General features: G+C 41.5%; 2 protein-coding genes across 2 annotated transcripts; both read right to left on the bottom strand.

Moving 5' to 3' along the window:
* Window positions 1-445: 445 nt before the first annotated feature.
* Window positions 446-8,143, bottom strand: LOC115582389 (vesicle-associated membrane protein 8-like). The gene is made up of 3 exons (XM_030418351.1): window positions 7,914-8,143; window positions 4,625-4,789; window positions 446-2,025 (listed from the first exon to the last, which is right to left on the bottom strand). The coding sequence occupies exons 1-3, from the start codon at window positions 7,926-7,928 to the stop codon at window positions 1,840-1,842; spliced, it is 366 nt and encodes a 121-aa protein (XP_030274211.1). The 5' UTR covers window positions 7,929-8,143; the 3' UTR covers window positions 446-1,839.
* A 2,574-nt stretch (window positions 8,144-10,717) lies between these two features.
* LOC115581044 (condensin complex subunit 2-like) lies at window positions 10,718-20,564 on the bottom strand. The gene is made up of 18 exons (XM_030415863.1): window positions 20,448-20,564; window positions 19,142-19,364; window positions 18,856-18,946; window positions 18,575-18,667; window positions 18,317-18,434; window positions 18,042-18,190; window positions 17,141-17,330; window positions 16,910-16,992; window positions 16,356-16,549; window positions 15,727-15,872; window positions 15,287-15,393; window positions 13,752-13,871; window positions 13,196-13,303; window positions 12,852-12,995; window positions 12,653-12,763; window positions 12,392-12,468; window positions 11,997-12,072; window positions 10,718-11,074 (listed from the first exon to the last, which is right to left on the bottom strand). The coding sequence occupies exons 2-18, from the start codon at window positions 19,357-19,359 to the stop codon at window positions 11,015-11,017; spliced, it is 2,085 nt and encodes a 694-aa protein (XP_030271723.1). The 5' UTR covers window positions 19,360-19,364; window positions 20,448-20,564; the 3' UTR covers window positions 10,718-11,014.
* Window positions 20,565-21,379: the final 815 nt, after the last annotated feature.

Raw genomic sequence — 21,379 nt, 5'->3', positions numbered from 1 at the left:
TGAACATTCAGGACATTCCAGGACATTTTCCTGGAAGGTGTAACAAAACCCTGCCCATCTAAAGATCCCATCCACACATGTTTTAACACGTCGCACACATGATAATTCTCTATTATATTATTACAACATTAAACCCATTAAAATGACACCTGCTCCTTCTCCCTCATTATAAATACACTAGATGTCTCCTTCTTCACTGTCTGAGGTGTTCACAGCATTTAGTACTAACATAATAATAAAGCAGTTAATAGATGTTATCACACTCACAGTGTTTTAACTTCCTGCCATTGATTAGCAGCTCGTTAGGAAACTGTGAGTTAACTGATCAGAGTGGGAGAACTGAACTTTAAGACTGATCTGAGTAAAGCATCTCGTCTCAGACCAGCTGAGCTCTCTGCCGCCATCTTGTGGCACCTTAACAAAAGAAGCGCGATCACAACAGAGCTGAAGGTAAATACTATTTATTTCATATCAGACAGTTAAAACCGTTAAATACCACAAAGACAATCAGGAAAAAAGAGCTTCCAGAGTTCTGTTGATCAGAAATTAGCAGGAATTCAAGTTGAAGACGTCTCACGACGCTGCATTGATCCGGTCAGCGTGAGAGTGAGAACAGTTTTCTAAACGTCCTTCTAGAAAATGATTCACAGCAGAGTGATTGATCGGTACCATTTCTTAATAATAAATCAGTGTGGATGAGCGATTAGGAGAAAAAGAAAGAACTAGACTGACGTTAAGCGTTAAATAAATATCCTCTAAAAAGAACTTCAACACGCTGGTTGCTGCAAATATACATAAAGGTGAGGATGTATTTACATTTCATCATGGGAAAGATTTTGACCCCGGTTAAGCTGAACTGCTTAAGTAACAGCAGAGAAAAGGCGGACAGAGGAACATTTTTCTAGGAATAAGCCGTGAGGGTCGAGTGTGTGGAGCTGAACCCTGCAGGAGGAACCGGGGGGGCTGGAAATGATCCGGCTCTCAGCTGGTCGGCTGGAAGAGCCGGATCCTCCGACACCAGGCGACCTTTAACAGCTGAGCCCGGCGGTTTGTTTACTGGATCCAAAACACCAAAGTAACACATTTAAACTGCGGTAGAGTTCAACACAGTGAGGGACAAGTGAACGTGATCGGTTTTACTAAGCGATTCTGTTGTCGAGTAGAAAAACAGCGTAACTGCAAATGCTGAGTCGTTAACAGCAAGACCTCAACACCAACGACACGTTGAAACAAAAATTCCAACAAAATGATATTTTTTTTTCTAGATTGTCTTCTTTGAAGTAACTGCAGGCACTTTGAAAAGTGACACATGGTAACAAACGTTTCGTTAAATATCTCCTGACCTAAAAAATTGTTACAGATTCGTCCAATGTCAGCAACAAATTTCGTTTCTTTTTTTTAAACTACACAAACAATCCTTGGTTAAAAAAAAAAAAAAAAAAAAAAAGGTGCATATCTCATTCAAAGGCGAGGCGCTGGAGAAAACCCACATTCATCGTTTCCATCCACACACGCGCTGAAGTGACGATCTGAACCGCTGGTGGTGAAACACAGAGAGTGTTTTCATGCTGCTGTCAGGTGAACACTTCAGACTGTCTGCAGACCCGAATCATAAAACGGCTACACTGATTTGTGCTTTTAAAAATGATTTTCAAAATTGTCATTAAAGTTCCTTCAACCAAAGCATGAAGTCCTTGACCTCCGATAAACTAAGACAGAAGTGACGAAGGTTTCACCGGACAGCAGTGATACGCTCGAGTCTATATATTACTTTGTATTCTGTGCAAAAAGGAATGCGTTTGTTTCTGATTTAATTACGTCTATATGTACATCATGTGTTTATGGCTTTGGGGTGGGAGGGACTATAGGAGGCACGGGGGCGCTGGTGGGGATGACTCCGGTGGCCAGCAGGATGATGATGAGGACGATGATGAGGACGACCACCACGATGACCACGACCAGCTTGACGTTCTTCCACCAGAAGGAGCGAGCCACTTTCTGAGACGTCTGCTTGAAGTGCTGAGCCTGAGTGGAGAGAGACGAGAGGATCAGCTGATTTCTGATAAAGTGGTTCACAACAGCGGGGCGATTGATACCCGGACACAAGAATCTGACCTGATCAGGAGCGTCTGAGAGTCCAGACACTAAGTTCTGATAAACAAACAGGATCAGACCTGTTGTTTGGACGCTGCCTTGGTGTTTTAGGATTATTCACTCTCTTGTCCGTGCCGTAGATATACAGCTGGAGCTAGCAGTCTGTAGCTCCTCTCACACAGAGAAGCAGCATTGGTCCGCCATTGGTCGTTCACACAGAGCGAAGCAGCTCCGCCTGAAAGACGAACCGCTGTGTGATTCCTAAAGAGGCGTGACGGTACACGTCATGATGATGACGTCGGGGTGTTTTCAAGGTGTTTCCCCAGGTGTCCATCTGTCAATCTAAACCAGCGGACAGTTTATATAATCATATGGATGCTGTTATGATGTGTAGTGGTTGAGATACTGACCCACCAAACATCCTGGAAAGTTACGTTTTTCACTCTAAATTACATAATTACATAATCACCATCAGTAAACTGGAAGCTGTCTGACTCCCTCACTCGCAGGGACAGAGGCCATTTTCTGAGGGAAAGTTCAATGAAGTCTCGGTCCGGATGGCTGACTATCACCGTGATTTTTTTTTTTCAACACAAACACTTGGTGAGTTTAAGTTTTTTGCTGGTGACGGACGCTGTTTTTCGGGCAGAAATGTGATGAGTAGGGAGGACAGACAGGAGGACAGAGAGCAGGACAGACAGCGGGACAGACAGAAGGACGGACAGGAGGACGGACAGGAGGATAGACAGCGGGACAGACGGAAGGACAGACAGAAGGACGGACAGGAGGACGGACAGCGGGACGGACAGTGGGACAGACAGCGGGACAGACAGCAGGACGGACAGCAGGACGGACAGGAGGACGGACAGCGGGACGGACAGGAGGACAGACAGGGGGACAGACAGGAGGACAGAGAGCAGGACAGACAGCGGGACAGACAGGAGGACGGACAGGAGGACGGACAGCGGGACGGACAGCGGGACAGACAGCAGGACGGACAGGAGGACGGACAGCGGGACGGACAGGAGGACAGACAGGGGGACAGACAGGAGGACAGAGAGCAGGACAGACAGCGGGACAGACAGGAGGACGGACAGCGGGACGGACAGCGGGACAGACAGGAGGACGGACAGGAGGACGGACAGTGGGACGGACAGGAGGACAGACAGGGGGACAGACAGGGGGACAGACAGGAGGACAGACACTTATCCACGTATATCTGTGGTATTTTTTTTCCTCATATAAGTTACTACATTACCGTTGTTTGTTCCTGTAACGTTTCTTTATGGGACATTTCTCTTTATTTAGTTGAGTGAAGGACCTGATACACACAGCCGGCCTATTTGTTCACAGTGGTTCGGTTCGGATCGCCAATACTGCGCCTCTGATTCTACCTCCAGAGGCGGATCAGTGCCGGAGTGAGATTTCACCCCTTGTCGCCTTCGAGACACTCACACAGAGGAGGAGAACTGGCGCAGGATCCTCGCAACCAAACAGCAGTGTGAATGGGACTAGTAACTTAGCTTAGCATAAAGACAGGGAGTACAGGAAATGGTTAAACTGGTTCAGTCCAAGGTGACATATTCACAAAGCCCCCCAGGAAGAGCGCCAGGCTTTGAAACCAGTTTTCACTGAACCAGAATCTACAAACAAGATCAACTATAAGATGTACTATATCAAAAAACTAATTCATACATCATATCTCGACGGTACACTTTAACTTAGCGGAGGTAAGCTGATTTTGTTCTCTTTGCACGGAGCTACGTTAGCACTGTTAGCTTAATAATGGCTACCTTTTATGTGGCAGGTTGAGGTGAGTCTTTGCTACCAGCTCCAGACACCTGGAGGAGGTGGACTGATAATGACTCCTTTGTTCATGCCAGGTGTCGTGCTTGCTGGTTCACTGGCACAGCTAAATGGAACGGAGCCACTGTGAATGTCACTTGATACCGCAGGTGAGGAAGTCACGCTTCAGATAATGAATATAGACTAAGAGGGAAGGTTTGATCCACAGTATCACTGCAGATAAAGCACAGGTGTACTTAACAGAACCATCGTTAATGTCATCAGTTCCAGCCGTGTCTTTCCTGCTACGACTAAATCAAACTGTCTACCATGAAGAGGAACTATAAAGTCTGCACGGTGATTCATTTGAACCGGAGACAAAAGGTTGTTAGGTTAAAGATCTCAATCAGCCATCGAGGTGCAGCTGCCTGAACAGAGCTTAATTCAAGGTCGGGCAAGAAAAATGCAATTTGACGGAGAACAATTACTGTGACGGACCGTCTGGCAGTGTGGCAGGTGAAATTATGCTAATGTGTGTAATTTGCAGCCCAATATAAGTTGTATAAACTGAAGTATTGGAGCCCTGTGTCGCTGTGCATCTGCAGCACCCTCATCCTCCTCGCTCTGATGTCTCGATGTCAAACAAAAACAGATGTATAGTGAACCACAAAAGGATCTGTGTCATCACACAACCTCTCAACCCACTTTCACACCATTAGAAGGATTAACCTGTGGTAAGACTGACCCCTGCTTGCAGGTCCTCCGACTTGTCCATGAGGTCGTCCAGTCTCTCTCCTCGGGCCAGGATCCGGTCCACGTTCTCCGTCATGATGTTCTTCACTCCGTCTACCTGATCCTTCAAAGTCTGCACCTTGTCCTTCGGCACCGGCTCTGCAGCCTCTCCTCGCTCCTGAGACCGGACAGAAAAAAAATTCATTCAGGAGATTTATTTGAGGAACATGCAGAACACGCGTCAGCTGAAATACAACCCTTCTTATCCTTTAGTTGGAATAAAGTAAAAGTTTAAGCTGACAGATTGATGTTTGATTGTGATCGTGATTAGTGATTTTATTGAATGCTCATGTTGCACAGTTCTTAATCCAGCCGATGACTCCGTGTGCAGAATGTAGCTTCCTCTTGAACACACTTCTTAAACTGTACTTCAGAGCAGAACTTGAGTAAACTGTACTTTAGATTGTTTCATCACTGGTTGCACAACAATTTGACATTAAGACTTTCTTCCTGCAGATGAAAATCGGTTCCCAAAATACCCACATTTTTCAGTCTACTTGATTTCTAATAATGTGTTTTCTGTTGACCCCCAGTTTTGTCAGACAACAATGAGCGTGACAGCTGGTGCTGGTTCTGAGAGTCCTCTCAGTCTCTCGGGCTGCTGCCTGTGACAGCTGCCGGCTGTCAAACGACTGTTTGTAGGTGTGATTTCTAAAAGCATGCATGTTGTACGCAGTGTGATGTGTGTCTGAGTCTGCGTACGGTGACTTCCACGTCCCATGAGTCAGGATCAGACTGTAAACAAAGCCGTCTCCAGGAAACAGAGCAGGTTCTGCTGTGTCACGCTCCCTCCCTTCCTTCCTTCCTTCTCTCTCTCTATCCCGGGCTGCCTTCTATCCATTGTTTCCTGTCTTGCTCTCCATTATCTCTCTTCCTTCATTGTTGTCTCGGCTCATGTTTCTCCGTCATCCCTCACTCTTTATATTTCCCTCTGGAGCTGCTGGTTTGTGCAACATGTGTCGCTACTGTTGCATTTTTATTTCACGCGTTCTGTTTTTTATCTCCCCGTTAAATCACGCACGTCCACGTCTCATCAGATGTTTTGATGTGCGTCGTTGTTTACGTGCCATCAAACCAGGTTTTTAACTCGCTGCCTTTCCTGTAACAGAGTTAGTAGGTCAGTTAAACCCACTCATGGCTGACAGATATCAAGTATCGACGCTCGCAGACAGAAATATGACAAGTACAAGATGTTCCCTGCACTGTCGGCTGTATCAAACCAAAGCAGCGAGACTTCAGTCGCCCGGAAAAACTCGTCCGCTCAAACAAAAGCCTGTCAGATGAGGCAACGCTCGGATGTAAATGAGATCAATCTAAACGTTAACCGCTGCTGTAAATGCAAAAATATTTTATTTGTCTTCACCGCTCTTCTTTATCTAGTCAAATGTGAAAAACCCCTGAATCTGTGAGTGCACATGGCAGGATTTTCAGTCCACAAGCAAACAATAGACCGTCAGAGAGCTCTCTAATAAACGCTGACGTGAAAAGTGACACGAGGAAACGCTGCAGGCTGCAGGAAAACAAGGCTTGTTGGTTTAGCCCAGCGGTGAAGCTGGAGAACGTTTCAAAGAGAGGGAAAGTTCAGTTTCAAAACCACAGAAGTCCGTTTTTTTAAACAGGTCAGCAGAGGAAGCAAAGTTCATGTTCATGTCAGTGGCCTCCAACAGATCCACATCAGACCCCATGAACCCTCGTCCTGTGAACGCTGACTCCAGGCTTCTACCATCTCTTGCATAAATAAAACTAAAGTATTTTTTTAGATTTCCTCCTTCGAGGTCCTGGGAGTCTTTGAATGACCTCAAGTTACCAAAAACAACAATCTCAGGCATCATTTAAAATGTCTGACAGGTTTAAAACTAAGTTATTAAAAGTCTCTTTTCAGTTCAGTTTAAACATGAATGTGCACGGCGTCATATAAATAACTTCTTCTCTCGCCACAGATTTGTTAATACAACATGTGACCTCCATTTATATGTGTCAGAATAAGGCCAACGGTTCTCTGTAACGGAAGCTAGCGAGCAGTAAACTCAAACATTTTCCACCAGAGACTTAATAAAACGTGCTCATAACAGAGATATGTGTCAATTAATTAAACGCTGTGAGCTTCTCTGGGTCGGGTTTCATCTCTAACAGTTGCTAGAATTCAGTTAGAGTGACTCTTTTAAAGGAGCAGTCTGTAGTTTTGGGGGAAGAAATGTTATCAGAGGAGAAAAACTCTCTTTGTTTTAACGACTAAATGATTAAACTGACCTTAAAGAACAACACAATTTCACACCGTTTTACTTTGTTTATACGTGGCGGACCCTGCCACCTTTCTAGCGTCGGGTAATCTGGCAGCATTTTTCTGATTATCAGTCTCTGGGATTATTCTGTCAGATAAAATAAAATAACTTCAGCGTCCTCTCACACGACGTCCTGCCCACAAACACTATCTGACCTGAATGATCTGAATCTGTAATTAGTAACATAATGTTTTACATAAAAAGCAGTGGAGAGGAAGGAGAAAAGTAGCAGAAAAAAAGGAAATAGTCAAGTGAAGTAACTGGGAATTGTACTAAAGAGCAGCAACAGTCATTTTCAGTAAAAACAAAAATCTTTATCGATGTCAAACATCAGTTTTCGGTGTCGTTGCTTTCTAATAATCGCCTTTCGACCCTGAAAGAGTCTCATCGATCGGCTCCTACATCTCTGGACCTTATTGTCCTTCTTTATGCACTTATAGGAATAATAAATATCTCTGAGTTTTTGTCTTGTGACGTCATTAATAATGTAAATATTAAAATTCTGGAGTTCGAAAAACTACAGACTGGCCCTTTAATGGAGGCGTCGGCAGCAATGAACGGCTGAAAATCAACTTTTAAACTGAAATAAAACCCTGGAAACGCACATATAAGGTGTGTGACGTCACTAAATGTAAAGTTAATCGTGTGATCTTGATGAATAACACCGGTTCGGTTCGGTTCGGTTCTGTTGTGTTCGGATGCTTTCAGCAGTAGCAGCAGCAGCGGGGTGGAACTTCAGGCCATTTTTGTTCGGAACCTGTTGGACTTCCTCTCTCTACAAGTGGAGTTAAAGCCTCACACACTGCTTGTAAGTAAAGTCCAGACTCGGTTCGACAGTTTGAAAGTGGTTCTGTGTGCGGATCCACCTGTTGCACGTCGAGTCTCAACATGGTGACGGCTCAGCACACACACACACACACACACACACACACACACACACAGAACCGCCGGATCACCTACCGGATCAATGTCCATTTTGTTGGAAGCAGTCCTTTTTCACAGCCGAACCCGCCGAACCTGGTTCCTCTGGACTGAACTGGACTTTATACGCGGATTAAAAGCTCCTCAGAGTTTGATGCTCCTCCACACGGACTTCGTTTCCTCCTCGCTTTAACTTCCTGGTTGTTGTTTTTTCTTCAAACTGAATTCCTTCGCTTCAGGTGTCAAGTACCTGGTTACACAACCGCTGCTTCCGGAGTACCCTTTCAAAATAAAATGCGTAACTACTTAGACACATTTTTTAAAAGTTCCGAGTTTCAAGATGAATTCCAAAGTATAACGGATATAGAATAGAAACATTTTTTAAAGATCTCCATTCAATGAAGTTTCCCACTGTGGGCAATATCTGGGTCCGGTTTAAATTTTTAAAATTCTCTGTTTTCTATTTTTCATCTATTCATGTTAAAAATGTTTAGTTTTTTTTTGTTTTTTTTTAATTTGGTAAAGTGAGTTTAGCAATTTATTAAGTTATGAAATAAAATAAAATAACTTTTTTCATTAATTCATTCCATCTTTATTTAATTTATTATTATTATTATTATTATTATTATTATTATTATTATTATTGAAAAATCATTAAAGGCAAGACCTAATTTTCAATGATGTTGGGAGCACAAATAAAAAACAAAAAAAACAGAATAGATGCAAAAAAAAGGAAACAAACAGAAACAACAAATTAATAAACAGACTGTGTACATAAAAATTATAACAGATAAGAAGTAAAAGTATAACAGATATAAAATAGGACAAATCTCTTTTTTTTTAAATCTCTGACTGTTGGTAATGTTAGTTTAGCAACTTTTTAAGTAAATTAATAAATTAAATTAAATAACTTTTTTAATGAATTAATTCAGCTTTTATTTAAAACTTGGAAAATCATTGACAATGATGTTGAGAGCACAACTACAATGTTTTTAAAAATTAAAAAAACAGAATGGGCGCATAAAGATTATAACAGATGATAAGCAATATGACAAAACACAAATAAAACTATTGTGCATAAAAGATAAATGGCAGAAAACCATACAGGACAGCATGTAGTTAAAAACAGTCACATTCAAATGCTGAGACGTTTGAAATCTTAAACTTTAAAGAATGTAAAAGAAGAAAACGAATCTGAGAATTAAATAGTTTTCGAATTTTATCACATTTCACCAAGGTAAACTGCAACATCAAAATATATTCGAAACTACAGTAAGAAAAAGCAGATAGATAGATAGATATATAATGGCCTGAATTTGTAATCAGATGACATATGACCAACAATTGCGTGCTTTTATTTTGAAGGCCCTCCCCTTGATTTCCTCATCGCTGTGTACTGAAGCATGCTGCTGCTGCTCTCCCTCCTCTGTCCTCAGGATGGCGTCACACCGAGGTGTTTCCATCATGTTCATGCTGGCTGCGGGCCTCATGACTGAATCACTGAATAAACCCATCAGTCAGTTCCACAACACTTTGTTTTCCTCTCAGCTGAGCTCAGAGCTCAGCTGGGTGTTGTCATCTCTTGTGTTTATGATCAAACAAAAGAACAGAGGCCTTTATGTAGGTTTAGGAATGAAACATTAATCAGAGGCGAAAGATTTATTTCTGCCAAAACAAACTCTCTTTGTGTTCGTGACACATGAATAAACTGAATAAATGACAGTTTCATCCTGTTTTACTTTGATTTCAGAGTCAAAATATTGCTGTTTGTCTGATTACACCATTAATCATGCTGTAAATATTAAAACTGAGGTTTTTTTTGTAGTTGTTATAAGTACTTAGTGCCCCTTTAAGCAATAAAAAAAAGTTATTAAACTGGAAACAGGAAGTAAGTTTCTTTCTTACAACACTGGCATTTGAATTCGCAGCTTCATGCTCACATGTTTATTCAGTATTTATTATATTTGTAAATATGTTTTCAACAAAACAGAAATCCGAAGTGAGAACGTGTGATTTTATTGTCTTTTTTTTTTTTTTTAAATCAAAGTGGCAGTACGTAGTGTTGGAGAAGAAATTAAAACTGAGGTAATAATACAAATCAGAGAGGTTTATATTCTCCATCAGTGAATAAATAAGGTCCCAGAACAGTTTGAAGTGATAAAAGATGGCAGGGTCCGCCACCATCAATGAAAATCTTTCTCTTCTCATTAACATTTCTTCCCCAAAACTACAGACTGCTCCTTTAACATGGCTAAATATTACAAATGAACCGCACCGTGTTCTGCAACATCCTCCTCTCCAGACGGCCGTTACAGCTTCACTCCGGTCTGTGGTTCAGTGTTTCAACAGTCACATTACATCATTCACATCAAATGATCAGAAATCAAACGCAGGTGAGAACGATCCTCTCTGAAGCAGCAGTTTGGTTCATCATGTGCTCGACTTCCATTACTGGGAGAAGCCGGAATAACTCTTTAACTTGAACCAGCTGTCTGACTGTCTCCTCCCGTCTCTGCAGCCGTGTGACACACTGACGTCACGCCCCAGCCAGCAGCACCAGCACCAGCCCCGACCAACCGGTTTCACCTTTATCTAGGAAGGCAGCGGCGACGCCTAACTGCTGATCATTACCTGCTGTCATGTCAGAGCGCTGCTGCAGGCGGCTCCTAATCTCAAGCAGCTAAAAATAATCCGGCCCATTATGTCCACTTTAGCTAATGCCTGCCGGGAAGATCGTTATCCAGAGTGCTAAAAATACCGTCTGTCTCGTTCTGTGAAATGGGGAATAATGGAGAAAATTACAGGTAATGTTTTGGAATCCACCTCTACAACACGTTTTTAGAAAAAAAAAAGCTTTTATTTTTTGGGACAATATACATTTTTGTGCGGAGGTGGAGCAGTTAAATTATCGACACATACGCATCAATAGTTCAGAATAAAAGCAAAAGAGAAATGTTGTGCCAGATTTGACTTTTCGGACAGATTACATTACTGTGTGTACTAGAAAACAAATAAAAACATCAAGTTTAGACACAGAGAGAAACACAGACATATCGGATATTATACAAACTAAAGAGATGAAAAGAGTTAGAGAACAGCGTGAAAGAATAACAGAGATTCTCCAGGAAGCAGCCCGTCATTTAGAGGCCTTGTCGTATGATGATGTCTGACATGTCGTCGACCTTCACCAGCTCCAGATTCTGTTAAAAACAAAACATATTCCACATTTCACTCTACAATAAATAGACATGAATACTATGCGTGGCCACATGTCGGAGAAAGAGAATTCCAGGTTTAAGATGTAAGTAAACTCTGGAGCAGAGAAAAAAATCTCTTTCTCTCTCTATTATCATTTTTAGGTATTATACATTACTTCCACGGGGGAAAATAAACATTAAAGGTGAAGAACCTGCAGTTAAAAGTACGTTTTGAGTCTTTAATCAGTGATTCATTTGTTGTCTTGATCTATATTAATGTAAACAAACCTACCAGCAAATCATATATAACCTTTTCTGGTGGATGTTATGTTGTTTTTATAACTAAACAGCGTTTCACTGAAATGTTAAACATAGAGAAAGATATTAGATATTGGAGGATTTGCTTATTTGCAGTGCAGAGGTAAATAAGATTTTTACTCATCAAGTACCAATCAACTGATTCATAATAGCAAGCAAATTAAATGCTAACTATTTTGATATTAATTAAAGGAGCTTTCTGTATCCATTTGTAGCAAATTACATGTTTGAATCACTTTTCTTATTGGCCATGTGAGAATATTACAAGATAATGTGAAAAATAAAACCTTCCTCGTCTCTCGTTGCCTTTTCAAGCTTTAGTCACTCTTGGACACAGGCAGGCTAGCTTCTTGCTAAGCTAGGCTAAGCTAAGCTAAACCAAACAGGTGCTTTAGCTTCGTATTTAATGGATATGAGAACGGTATTGATCTTGTCATCAAACTCTCTGCAGCAAAGTGGATAAACACAATTCCCAAAATGTTGAATTAGTTTTAGTTTCACATTTTCAAACTCTGTTATGCATCTATATCTTTTTTTTTCTTACAATGAATTGTCCTTCCTGCCATAATATTAATTTGAAATGGCTGATTTTAAAAGTAGAACTCACCTTTTCATTGGCGAGATGAAGCAGAGCGACGAACGCCAGCGGCACCGACAGGTTCTGAGCCATCGTGTTCGGCAACCTGGACCAACACAGAAAACAGGAGAACAGCACAAAAACTATTAATTTTCCATTCAATCGGTCATGCCATTAAATCCTGCAGTAGCTTTTAGATCTTGTTGATTCTGCTTCTCACTGATTCACAGCAACATTCAGATGATATAACTGAGAAATATCTTGAAATATATATAGAAAGAGACGTATTAGTAAAGATGGATTCCATATCTGTAAGACAGGTCAAACCCAACACAAAGACACATATATTTGCATGCGCTGCCCTTTCTGCCATTATTCATCCTCATTAGTGGCGTGTCATGGCAGGAGGTCCGCTCTGCTGGTACCTTTGAAGCAGCGTCTTTGTGGTCTGACTGAAGACTTTCTCCCCACACACCTCTGGTTTCTCCACAGTCGGCGGCTCCTGCAGGGAACATTAAGGCACAAACTCATCAAACACTCATGTAGTAACAGATAAACACCGCTAACATCTCTGACTGGCTGCGTGTCTGCTCACTAATGACCCACAACCAGAGCCAATGCACCACTTTATATGCCTGCAGACATAAACAAAGCGGATACATGGCTTTTCTCTCAGCGTCACTTACGTCTGTGGGTTTTTCTGGGCTTTCAGTGAGAAGAGTCCACATGCTGGTCTTCAGTCTCTTCATGTCCATTTTCTTTGCCGTCTTAGCGTAGTTTATCTCAATCTTGTTGACCTACAAAAACAGAATAAAGGAAGTTCATGTAAGTCCCTAAACAGACCCACGTACAGTTCGACTTGAACAAAAGTCCCGGGTCACTCACCCTGTGTGGTTCAGGGACCAGATCATCCTCCCCATATGTTGAGATGCCCTCTAGATCTTGTGAGGGCGGAGGTATACTATCACCTGAGGGCTGGGTGTCATCTGAACCGGCAAACCCTTCAGCATCATCGTCGCTGTCGCCACCCTGAAAACGAAGGTCAGAAAGATGAAAATGATGTGGTTACAGATCAGCATCAGAGCGACACTGACTAAAATACACTGCAAGATAATGTTATTTTTAACCTCTATGACTCATCTCTACTCCTTAGAAAAAGAAAGTCTATTAAAATATGAATAAAATAAAGAGAAGTTAATCAAATACTACACAGAAGGAGAAGAGCGGACCTGAAGACCGGGACAGAAGTTGGCGGTGTCGTTGGCGTTGTTGTAGTCGTAGTCTCCGATGCCTTCTCCGAGCTCTCCGGACAGCCTCTTCTGCCCTTCTTGACTCAGCTAGAACAAACAAAAACAATAATAATACAATAGAAACTCCGGGTGCATTGAAAGGTGAACGTAGCAGCTCTTCAACTGGGAAAGTGTAATTTAATGTAAAACGACGACTGCTGTGAGAATGATCTAAGTGTGCCGACATGTTCTGATGTTTCTGTGGACTGAATTGATAATGACGTCACACTTGAAGCAACATCTGACTAATACGGGGTTTCAGTAGTGAAAAAGATTGAAGATGTTTCAATCTGACCCCAAAGATTTACATCTAACCTGTAAATAATCAGTCATCCAAACTGTTTTCTATGTGTGACCTCTGCAGGACTGAAAGGAACCGTGTCACTTACATCCAGAAAACGATGACTGAACTCTGACCGAATCCACAAACAAAAACTACGTCTCTACTTTGACCCCTTTTCCCACCCCATCAGCTGACCGGAGTGTAAAGACTCACCGAGCTGGAGGGTTTGAGGCTGAGCTGGGAGAGCGTCTCTGGTGGAAACTGGAAGTCTGCTGGTAGAGTCGTCTTCTTGTTGCTGGCGCTGAGGGCAGACTTGGTGATGGTCGTGGCGGCCTGCGAAGGGAAAAAGAACATCGGATCAGATTTCCCAGAGTGCTGAATGCTGTGTTGCTATGGTTACTACACCATGTTATGACCTTAATGCCTCCACATATCGAACGCTGCGACGGGAGACAGACCACCTCTGACTCTGCTGTTAGGTGTCGACGCCCCGGGCAGCGCTGTGCTGAGTAAAATGGGTTTTTGCAGGTGGACAGAATTTAGGCTGTTCTTTAGATAAATGTAAAAAAAAATTACAGCGTTTCAAAACACTTTCATAAACTGAATTAAGTGACATATTTGTGATTCATTCTGAGGAGATGATTTACTGTCATTACCACCCGCAGCTTATCCAATTAACAGACACAAGCTGCAGTTTGGTTTTTTTGAAAATCTGTATTTTCATTGTAACAGAAACTTTTATGCTTGCAGTAAAACATCCTTTGGGTGTCTTCACATTAGGTACGATTGCACTTGTACACTTGCATATATATAGAGTCCGATACAGAAGGTGGAGGTATGCATGTAGTTGATTTGTGATCTGCCAATACACACTAAAAAGAAGAAGGAGCAGCAGCAGCGTCATGAATCTCACTTTACTTCTTATAGGACGCGCCCTGGAAATGTCTGTTCTTGGAGGATTTTGAGCTGTAGTTTTGCGGTGTAAACACACACCGACCTCTTCAGGCTCTCTCCAATTCTTCAGCTTGTTAGGTAGACAGGTAGACAGGCAGCCTGTGGCTGGATCGTGAACTTTGCCCGAGTACGGTACACTAATGTTTACTGTAATAGAACCAACTGGACTTTGGGGTGAGTGAATCTGGGGCCGGGTCTCTAATGTGAAAGCACCTTTATTTGTTTTGGGCTATTTTCTTTCTTTTTCTTTCGCTTTTCTTGTACATGAGGAAGAATTATCGTGGACCATGTATATACAAATATTCCTGGCAGCAACAAAGCCCTCAAACATCCTCATTCTGGCCCATCAGATCATATTTATCTGCTCCTTCTGCCTACTTAAAGTCAAATCATGAATAAAAACAGTGTAGGTTTCTTCATATGTCGCACTTTTCCTTAAATACTCAGCATTAGGTAACAGTTGTACTATGGCAGCAACTAAAGATTATTTTCTTGATTCATTGATTTGTTATTTTATCTATAAAATTATCAGAAAATGTAAATCAGTGTTTCTCAAAGCCGAGACGATGTTCACGAAAGTCTCGTTTTTTCCACAACCAACAAGTTTACCGTCACAGAGGAGTGAAAATATTCACATTTAAGACGCTGGAATCAGGGAAACTCAATTATTAAAATACTTGGGTGATTAAATCAATCGTTCCAACTAATCAATTCATCTTTGCAGCTCTAATAACATATCTATCCAAAAGTGAATATGCTGTGTGTGGAACAACAGAGGCAGTAATGGTTCTTACTCTTGTGGTGCGGAAGTACGTGTCAAAATTGACATCATCGCCGAAGTCTATCTCGAAGGTCTTCTTGGGCTTTCTTTTACGTGGCTCCTTGTCGGGCAGATGGTCCACTATAGAAGATGAAGTCCATGAAAACAGACAGACAGACAGACAGCTGTTACTCTGCACACATTCAGCAGGAGAGGACGACCATTATCCCCCTAATGCCTCAAACACAAACATGAGCCTAATGTGTGTACATTATGCATAAAGATGAACTGCGGCTGGTTGAGACTATATCAGCTCTCATCATAATAAACAAAGAGCAAAAACATGTTTTCTGTTACAGCGTTATTGCATTAGGCTGCCTACATCTAAGTACAGGGATACATTATAGAAAGTGATGTGCAAGTACTCCAACCTCTAACTAATCTTCATCATCTCTAATTGTGAATTTCACTCACATTTGTGCTTTGGCTTGAACTGCCAGTAGCCGGGTCCAGCCCATGTGGCCATGGTCCGGGGACTGAAGTACGAGTACTCCCTGGGCTCAGAGGACAGCTGCAGACACATGGTGGCAATGTCTCCCTCTCCAATTGGAATCACATCCCTGCACCAACATCACACCAGCAGTAAGAAACCATTCAGACGAGCACACACACACACACACACACACACAGACACAAAACAGCCTTTTGTTAACACAGGCAGAGAGAGACCTATTCAGTATATTCTAACGAGTTCAATACCTCTCCTGGTGATAATAGGCAATGCAATTACTTAGCAGATGATTATATAAGTAATGCATTATGGACTGAAAGCTTACACCTGCATTAAGAAGATTCATTTTCCAGGTACAGAACTTAATGGAGGCTGTTTTACATCATAATAGCCCAACGTGTACTAAAAGAGTTCAAGGAGAAAAAGAAACTTTCTCTCTAGAAACTTTCGCCCACAGAGACTTTAGAGAAACTCATTCCACAGAAGTAGAAATATTAATTCAACAGATGGTCCGTGGTAAAAGATTAAATTCTCTACCTCGAAGCAGAGGACAAACATCGCTGTTCGACTGCCTTCAAACTCACGATCTTACCTTCCTTTGCCAGAGCCAGAGGCCTCACAACCCTCTTTATGCTCCTTGGATCTTTCCTCACAGTCGCCCATTCCCTCCTCATAGTCAGCGTCGAAGTCAGGGCAGTCATCTTCCTCAGGTTCGGGCTCGGGCTCAGCGTTTAAGTCAAACACGTGTTCGCCCTGCTTCATCTTCTCCAAGAGCTGATTCATAGTCTGAAAGAAGACGAAGAGTCAGATAGAGAGAGTATAAATGATTTACCACCACTGATGTATAATGAAGTGGATCCTAAACTGCAGTACAAGAGAAGATCTGTAAATAACAACATAAAAATGGCTCAATGCGACAGATTTTTCCCTCTATGCTGCAGCTAAGATGGTCACATAATTTTGAAGAACCACTCAAATATATTAAAACTGGTAACTATAAGAGAGGACTCACATTATAACACTGATTATTGTGTGAATGTAGAGAAAATACACCTTACAGCAACATTATTCTTTATACTTTCATAATAACATTATTATAATTTCATCAGATTAATTAATGATATCAGGTTTTGTGGTTTCTCTGACCTGCTCAGGGTTCCAGCTGGTGAAGGAGAAGTCCTGCAGCGAGGGGCAGATGGAGCTCTTCTCCTGGGAACGCTGCAGTCCAGCTGGCACAAACACAACACAGAAAGTTTGGGTTTAGCATCTGTATTGAGGCACAGCTAGGTGGAACAGCGGTTCAGTGTTTCACGGCCACATATCAATTCATGTAAATGACAGAAAACACTTATTTGGGGTTTTGTTAAGGTCTCTTACACATAAATGGGGAAGCAGGGACTCCCTGTGGAGGTGGAGGAGAGTAAGAGGGTCTGGACTGAAGGAGGGTCATGTTAGAGGGAAACAGCAGCTCGCAGCGACTGTCCTCGCTGAAGAGAACTGACAGAAAGACGCCTGCCGTGCTGCTCTCATCGAAGGATGCGGCCATCCTCTGAAACATGGGGTCCACCTGGTGGGGTGAGAACAGCTGATCATCCTCACTGACTTATTATGACACAGAGGTGAACAAGAAAACAAGCTATAATTCACTGAAATAGACCTCAGAGTAAATGTCTTCATAAAGTCAATGTTGTTTAGTTATTTGAGAATCAGCTGGACATGAGAGGAGATGCAGTCATAATGGAGAGTGAGTAAAAGTAACCAGAGAAACTAAACTCAGTAAATAAACCTTTTGTGTATTCTGTTCGTGTCTACTGCATCTGAAGAACAGTGAGGATTAGGAAAATCAGACGGACGACGATTTAGAAATGATGGTGGCAGTTCACATGCTAATTTAAAAATATATTTATTGTTGTTGTTGCATGACTTGAATGTTTGAGTAAGATGTAATGAAAGGAGACTGAAACTCGAGAGCACCTGACCTACAGAGTTGATAATCTGCTGAGTGTTTGGTGGTATAAACCTCTAAATGACCAAAACGTGTCCAGTTTTTGATGGTAGTAGCAGTACAGCATGTTTTGTGAATGAAGAGGTAAACAATCTAAAGCAGTTCTTACATTTCCAAAGTAAGGGAACTCTTTGTGTCAGGAACTAAATTTACACCCAGGTTCGCCTGGTCGGGACACAGGTTTAGTCCCAGAGTCCTCCAGGAACACAGATTTAATGACACAGACGATGGTGTCATTTGAACTTGTATTATTTTTAAAGGGTGACCCAATACCTCACACTTCCTCTCCGACTCAGCACTGTTGATGTTACTCAGGTTCTGCTCTACTGTCTTCTTAGGAGGCCTCTTTCTCCTCGGCTGCTTAGCAGTCACTTCACCGTCTCCAGCACCTCCATCACCTTCCTGCTGGTCTGCTCCGTGGCCTGATCCACGTAGAAAACAGGGAGAAAAAAGAAGAAGCAGAAACTCAGAAAATGTTCAAATACTGGAAAAATACAGGTAGACCAATATGATATATAAAAAATAAATCACACTGCTGAGGTTCTCACCCTCTCCAGGTTTGGTCTCTGCCCCGAGGCCACCCAGCACCCTGTAGGCGTCAGCATGAACAGCATCCACCCTCACAGCGTATATCTTTGTACTCGCATCCAAAGTTCCAGCTGCCACCTTTAGGACGCACACAAAGAATACACACACTGCCTGTAGAATAAATCAGACTTCTTCATACTGCATTGACCTGGAAGAACTCTGTTTATATCATTTCAGAATTAAAACAAACTGGGAAATAATAAGTAGTAGTAAAAAACCTTGAAGTTTGTGAGCTCAGAGTCCTTCTGTTTGAGAATATCAGCCATATAATCAATCAGATGCAGACCAAAGGCATTTTTGGTGGTGATTTTCTGCGAAAAAGAAAAAGAGAAAAGGCATTTATTAAATTTCCTATTAGCTCTTCAAACTTTCTATTTAAAAAGGCACAATAGAAGTAGTAGTATGATAGATAAACATCTTAAATAAGCTGAAAATGTAAAAGACAAATAGAAAAGTCATTCTGTTTCCAGTTTTATCATTGTGACACTTCAAGACTTACATTCTCAGTGGAGAGTTTGATGCAGGTGGAGTAATGCTCAGAGATCTGTGCATTTGACAGCTTGGGCACGGCGGCAGGAGTTCCTGCAGCACTGCATACAAAAACAAGATTATCGTTACGCTCTCAAGATACAGACAAGCAGGACAGACAGAACATTGTCTGCTAGAGCCATAATTTAAATGTTGTTAGTGAGCTAAAAGTTGCACTATAAGCTTCACAAAACAGTATGTTAACGAAGTCAGTCTCAAAACAGTAAAAAGCAGAAATCTCAGTCTTCACATCTTACCTATGAGATGCAGAGTCGTTGAAGGAGGAGTCAGTGGCAGTTTGAAGGTCAATGACTCTTGACCTTCGGCGCTGACGTCGCTCCTGCTCATCATCGTTGCCGGGGAAGGCTGCCAGGAGCGGGGTGCTGCAGGCTGCAGGGGACAGGCCCTTGTTCTTCAAGGAGGATGACGTCCATCCTTGACGTACCCGGGAGACCGGAGTAGAGGCTGCACTCATCTTAGCTGGAGACAAATACACAAACAAACACAGAAGCTACATGTTGATGCAATTCCAAGTTCAACTCTCAGAAGAAAAAATATCTGGGATCATGTTTCAGTGTTTAGAAAGACAGAACAGGTAAGGTGGCAGTATTTCACACAGGTACAGAAGAACAAATAAACTATCTTGGCCTTTTTTACAGTCAGGTGTGCATGAAACAGCACTCAAATATATTGGTTTCTATTACCGGTTAATTCATCAGTATCGCCCATTAGAGTCAGGTCATTAGCAGTTATCATATAGCTGAAAATAATCCATATGGTGCATCCCTAATAGGATGGAAAGTTCTTTGAATGCATGTATAACATTGTTTGTTGTGCAAGAGACAACTAGTCTGAGAAATCTGCAGATTTTGAGCTTTTACTCTCCATCTGGATTTTAAAGTTTGACAGCCTTGACTCCTCAGTGAGCTGACATACAGTAGTTGGCCACATGTAAACATGAGGAATCAATTAAGAAACCCTCATATGAGATGAATCATGACTTTCAAACAAGTTATCATGAAAGCTACATTATGTAAAATATTTAAACACCCCATAAACCGCTTGCTGGAAGGATGCACAAGACTTAAAACGAAAACTGAGATTCACTGGTGACCTTTAAAATACGTAAAATAACAGTTTATATATATACACACACACACGGTAACATATTGCCTCCTTTAACGTTACCTCAAACCACTAACCAGCCACTAATTTCTGATTTAAGGTAACCTTAGCTGAACGACACTGTGATAAACAAAAGGGATCCCGCACCAGAAAGTAGCTTAATTAACCTAAAAGTTGCCTGAAGTTATCGCTAACACACTAACACTTTTTGAGAAGGTAAAGCCTTAATTTAACACCGCGTGTTTTTCAAGCTAACCGAACAAAACCAACAAACGTTTGTGAAGCTCAGCGAGCTGTCTACGTTAGCTGCATATACATACAACCTAGCATAACAACGGTTAGCATTAGCTACCCTCAACGTGTTTTTACTATCATTGTTAGCTGGCCGGCTCACTGACACACAAGAGCTGTACAACAAATCTTCCTTTGTTCACTCACCGGTCCTCACAACGTCGAAAATCCGGAGATGTTTTCTTTCGGCCGGTTTTAAGTTGTAATATGGCCGAAGTGAAACAGAGCAGGCTGCAGCTATTCTTCCTGCTCGGCGTTTGAATTTTTGCGCCGAACGGTTTACGTAACACCCACATACGTCATGACGTCAAGACACGCCCACTCCGAGAGCTACTTAAATGACTCATCAGCCAGAAGGAACAAAACTAACCTGACTAAAATGCATTTTGGATTTATTTCAGGTCCCGTTTTCTATTCTATATTCGTTAGTACTTTGTTTAAAACAATGTTTAGAGATCTAAAGGTTGAGATCTACAAATCGTCAGTCAAATAAAACCTCACTTAGGCAAGTTTATTTCTATAGAACCATTCGGAGACATAGAAATTAATCAAAATTAAAACATTAAGACATTAAAACAGCAACTGAAAGACAGAAGGGAAAAAAAGCAAATATAATTAGCTAAAGATGAAAAAAAATGCATTAAATTAATTAATTAATTCCCTGATTTAGATGAACAAAGCAATGTTCAGCATCATCGCTCCATCACGTCCCACTTAAATTATCTTAAAAATCTTATGTCAACAAATGAAACGAGGTTTTTGAACCTGACTTTCAGATTCATGTTCTGTATGAACATGTTCACATTTTTTCATTAGATTTTTTTTTCATTTGCAGATTTTATCATAAAATTCCATAAAAATGATTGTCCTGTAAGGCACTATATGAAATAGATATTAGATATTATCATTATGATCATTATTGATTTCAAATATGGCTCATAAGAAATAAGACCTAGTTGACTTCAAAGCAGTTTCAATTTTGTATTAATTAATTGCTTTATCATTATTATCATTATCATCATGATTGTAGTCGTATGAGTGGTATTGTATTCATATTTTGATTCTAGAATGATTCATTG

This window comes from Sparus aurata, chromosome 5, assembly GCF_900880675.1.
Source record: "Sparus aurata chromosome 5, fSpaAur1.1, whole genome shotgun sequence".
Taxonomy (NCBI): Eukaryota; Metazoa; Chordata; class Actinopteri; order Spariformes; family Sparidae; genus Sparus; species Sparus aurata.
Note: the sequence above shows the minus strand (reverse complement) of the source record. Positions and strands in the feature narration are given on the sequence as shown.

What these genes read in the sequence shown, in the direction of transcription:
- LOC115581044 (XM_030415863.1), bottom strand. Translation starts at nt 19,359, where the DNA reads ATGAGTGCAGCCTCTACTCCGGTCTCCCGGGTACGTCAAGGATGGACG. An exon ending in CTGAGCTCACAAACTTCAAG is followed by an intron (nt 18,435 to 18,574) that starts GTTTTTTACTAC and finishes TGCGTCCTAAAG; the next exon opens with GTGGCAGCTGGAACTTTGGA. An exon ending in GCCTCAAACCCTCCAGCTCG is followed by an intron (nt 13,304 to 13,751) that starts GTGAGTCTTTAC and finishes TGTTTGTTCTAG; the next exon opens with CTGAGTCAAGAAGGGCAGAA.
- LOC115582389 (XM_030418351.1), bottom strand. An exon ending in CGGAGGACCTGCAAGCAGGG is followed by an intron (nt 2,026 to 4,624) that starts GTCAGTCTTACC and finishes CTCTCCACTCAG; the next exon opens with GCTCAGCACTTCAAGCAGAC.